This window comes from Leptonychotes weddellii, unplaced genomic scaffold (genome assembly GCF_054177405.1).
Source record: "Leptonychotes weddellii isolate Sample4059 unplaced genomic scaffold, ASM5417740v2 HiC_scaffold_16454, whole genome shotgun sequence".
NCBI classification, from domain to species: Eukaryota; Metazoa; Chordata; class Mammalia; order Carnivora; family Phocidae; genus Leptonychotes; species Leptonychotes weddellii.
Window position 1 is genome coordinate 1 of NW_027747245.1, and position 4494 is coordinate 4494.

General features: G+C 39.0%; 1 protein-coding gene across 1 annotated transcript; it reads right to left on the reverse strand.

The window, feature by feature from the left end:
- Positions 1–937: 937 nt before the first annotated feature.
- LOC145718493 (tyrosine-protein phosphatase non-receptor type 13-like) lies at positions 938–4246 on the reverse strand. Its single transcript, XM_081809990.1, has 3 exons — positions 3869–4246; positions 3654–3752; positions 938–1594 (listed from the first exon to the last, which is right to left on the reverse strand). The coding sequence occupies exons 1-3, from the start codon at positions 3995–3997 to the stop codon at positions 1211–1213; spliced, it is 612 nt and encodes a 203-aa protein (XP_081666116.1). The 5' UTR covers positions 3998–4246; the 3' UTR covers positions 938–1210.
- Between the last annotated feature and the right edge of the window lie 248 nt (positions 4247–4494).

Genomic DNA, 4494 nt, shown 5'->3' on the forward strand with positions numbered 1-4494 from the left:
CAGTATGGTATTGGCACAAAGACAGACACATAGATCAATGGAACAGAATAGAGAGCCCAGAAATGGACCCTCAACTCTATGGTCAACTAATCTTCGACAAAGCAGGAAAGAATGTCCAGTGGAAAAAAGACAGTCTCTTCAACAAATGGTGTTGGGAAAACAAACCATGAGAGACTATGGACTCTCAGAAACAAACTGAGGGTTCTAGAGGGGAGGGGGGTAGGGGGATGGGTTAGCCTGGTGATGGGTATTTAAGAGGGCAAGTATTGAATGGAGCACTGGGTGTTATACGCAAACAATGAACCATGGAACACTACATCAAAACCTAATGATGTAATGTATGATGATTAATATAACATAATAAAATAAAATTTAAAAAAAAATGTAAAAAAAAAAAGAATACAAGTCTTATTTCTGTGGTTATTTTGGATGATAAAATGGGGAAAAAACCCCAAACACCCAAGACCTTGAACAAATATGGTTGCACCTGGATATACACAAAGATGTAACCAAATAATAAAATGTATGAATAACTGTTAGAGGTATAAATGTAGTCTCTCTTTCTTTTTTTTTTTTGCCTTTATGCTTTCAATCATCTTTCCCCATCTTCTGCAGTTTTATATCTTATCTTTTTAAACTCTCTGTCTCTTCCTTCCCAACGACTTCCCTTTATGTTTGTACTCCCTACTCTTCTGCCCATCACTATCTTTTTTTTTTTTTTTTAAAGATTTTATTTATTTATTTGAGAGAGAGAATGAGAGACAGAGAGCATGAGAGGGAGGAGGGTCAGAGGGAGAAGCAGACTCCCCGCCGAGCAGGGAGCCCGATGCGGGACTCGATCCAGGGACTCCAGGATCATGACCTGAGCTGAAGGCAGTCGCCCAACTGACTGAGCCACCCAGGCGCCCTCTGCCCATCACTATCTAAACAGGTCTCTTCTCTCTCTTTTAACTAATATGAATGATGATGAAATGCAAACAACTTTCCCAATTTCAACTAAATATGCTCAGGAGATCAGCAAATCTCAGGTCAAAAGGCTAGAGCACTTACTGATTTGCTAACTAACACTGTCAGTCACAGTAACTAGGTATCTAATACAGTCATCATCTCCCTGATCACTGTGAAGTTCATTTACACATAGACATATTTCATCCTTAAAGAAATGTAGGTTGCTACTCCCATTACTCACAATAACCAGTTGCTTTGAGTGCTACATATAATATTGACAATACCTGTCCTCAAGTTCTGCTTTACTGGGTATTTTCTGAGGATAGTAAAACATGGTACAAATGGCATCTTCTTTACTCTTAGATGTTTCATGTTGACTTTGTGCCTGTGATCCCATATTGTTTAGAGTCTGATGCAAAGATGAACTCCAGCTCCTCTTTGGTATCTTTGCTGGAGCTTTCACCAAGTCTTCTCCACTCCCACTACTGTCACTGTAACTGTCTCTCCTGGATGGGGATGTGCATTGTTTCTTGCTTTTGTCATACATTTCATTTTCATCTGAGCTGGTGCCTTGCTCCACACATGCTGGTTGAGAGGAGTCTTTGGTGTTGTTTGGAAGTACTTGTGCTGGAGAGTGCAGTGGGGTCTGTAATGCACACATTGAAAGAGATCAGAGTGTGACAACTTATATTAACTTAGAACACTTAATTGAGTGGCCCCTGGGTGGCTCAGTCGGTTAAGTGTCTGGTGTCGGCTCAGGTTGTGATCCTGGGTTCCTGGGATCAAGCTCTGAGTTGGGCTCCCAGCTCAGCGGGGAGTCTGCTTCTGCCCCTCCCTCTGCTTGTGTGCTCTCTCTCTCACCCAAATAAACAAATAAAATCTTTAAAAAAACCCACTTAATTGAAAAGGAACATGCTGAACAGCACTTTTTATTAAAATATGCAATTATATTTTGACAATAAAGGTAATTTATGCTCATTAGAGAGAAAAACCATATATAAATATAACTGTTAATATTACATGACTTATACTATATATTGTACTTTGTATCCTACTTTTTTTTTGAAGATTTTATTTTTAAGTACTCTCTACACCCAATGTGGGGCTCAAACTCCCGACCTAGAGATCAAGAGTCACATGCTCCACCGATTGAGCCAGCCAGGCACCCCTGTAACTTACTTTCAAATTTAGGTTTCTATCATTAATATTTTCTGAAGTCCTTAAATATGCTTTGAAAAAAAACTGCATAAAACTGTGTAATGATCCCACAGATGGCTATACCTTTCATTTATTTCAGAATTCTTTTATTTTACAGAGAACTGTATCTAACTTTTACTATTAATAGAAATCCAGAGATTTTTTTTTTTTTTAAGATCTTATTTATTTATTTGACAGAGAGAGACACAGCGAGAGAGGGAACACAAGCAGAGGGAGTGTGAGAGGGAGAAACAGGCCTCCTGCTGAGCAGGGAGCCTGATGCGGTGCTTGATCCCAGGACCCTGGGATCATGACCTGAGCCGAAGGCAGACGCTTAACGACTGAGCCACCCAGGCGCCCCAGAGATTCTTTGTATGGACATTTTCACCTCAGTTTCTCATTATTTCCTTGTAATTTTCTATTTTTTAAAAGATTTTATTAATTTATTTGAGAGAGAGACAGAGACAGAGACAGAGATAGCGACAGAGAGCACAAATGGGAAGAAGAGGGAGAATTAGGCTTCCCGCCAAGCAGGGAGTCTGACGTGGGGCTTGATCCCAGGACACTGGAATCATGACCTGAGCTGAAGGCAGCCAGCCGCTCAACTGACTGAGCCACCCAGGTGCCCCTCCTTGTAATTTTCTATTTAATAATCAGCACATAGGATGTTCTTAAAGGCCTTGTTAAATATTTCCAGATTGCTTTCCAGAAAGATTGTATCAATTTACATACTCATTAAGAGAGTTCCATTCAGTTCTTCCTACCTGGTGCCCAAAATCAATGTATTCTCATAAAATGCTGTTTATAATACACCTTCAGAAATGATGCTTTCCTATTAATGTCCTAACACTACCCCCCTCCCTGATATAAAAGCCAAAGTTTCTGGGGCTAGACACTCCTGCCTTTCATACCCAGGGGTCATGTTTATTTTTAATGGAATACCCTTTTAAGTAGACAGGACAAAAGGTGTCTTTCTTCAATTATATTACTGTTCATCTACGTATGGATGTAATTTATAAATAACCATTAGAATAGATTTTGGATCCTTTAGCTGTTTCTCTGACATAAGAAAGGGAAATGGACAAGCATATTGCTTACTCTGTAATTTCCGGTATTAAAAATAAGGGCAAAAATTCTTAAATAATTTTCATTTTTATCTAAACTAGCTCAGAATGAGAATTATGCTTCCCAGTTTGGCTCAATGAAGAAATGGACAAAAGGGTTTTGTAACCATTATTTTGTATCTTTCCCTTTCTAATTCTGCTTAGAAAACAAACTCCTAAAATACTAGAATTCTAGAAGTGGAAAGGAGAGATAAGAAAGTGAATTGAATTACTTTATATTACAAATGTAGAATATACTCAGATGCTACATGACCCACACAAAATTCCTAGCTAAAGAATAAAGTAGGATGAAACCCAGAAGATCAATCAATGATGAAACCACTACAGCTGAATTAATCACTCAATTGCTATTCTATAAAAATACAGACTTTTCACAGGTCTCACCAAAAGAGCAGGGTCAATTTCCGGTAGCATACCAGGTGAAGGTCTACAAAGCAGCAAGGATACTTCTGGAGATGTTCCCCTGAGAGCAGATATGACTTCCTAGGGGTACCATGAATGATAAATGAAGATACAGTTAAGTCAGTATTATGAAATCATTACGAAAGGCCAATCCATCTCATTATTAAAAGTGCTACATTTAACACCTAGGGGCTCACCTGCTGAGATAGTCCTTTCAAGGAGGCTCCATTCACTTTCAAGATAACATCTCCCACATCAATTTTTCCACTTTCTGCTGCTGGCTGTCCAGGAAAGAGCTTTTTAACCCTTACGATGCTGGCATTCATTTGTTCAGGAATCAGACTGTCTTCTCGAGAAAAACTGAATCCTAGACCTGAGCTATTTTTAAACAATTTTACCTCAAACGTATTCTCTGGAGAGAAAAAAAAAAGATATAAAAAAATTAAATATTCTTAACATGCTATGTTAAGATGAACATATGAACATACAAACATATATACTTTTAGACACATCTTCAAAAGCCCATTTTCTCAGAAAATGTACAGCTTTATAGGCACTTACTATACTTTTATTCTGTATTCAAATCCAACCTCACACTCTCTGTCATTAAGAAAACAATAAACTAGGGGCGCCTGGGTGGCTCAGTTGGTTAAGCGACTGCCTTCGGCTCAGGTCATGATCCTGGAGTCCCTGGATCGAGTCCCGCATCGGGCTCCCTGCTCGGCAGGGAGTCTGCTTCTCCCTCTGACCCTCCCCACTCTCATGTGCTCTCTCTCATTCTCTCTCTCTCAAATAAATAAATAAAATCTTTAAAAAAAAAAAA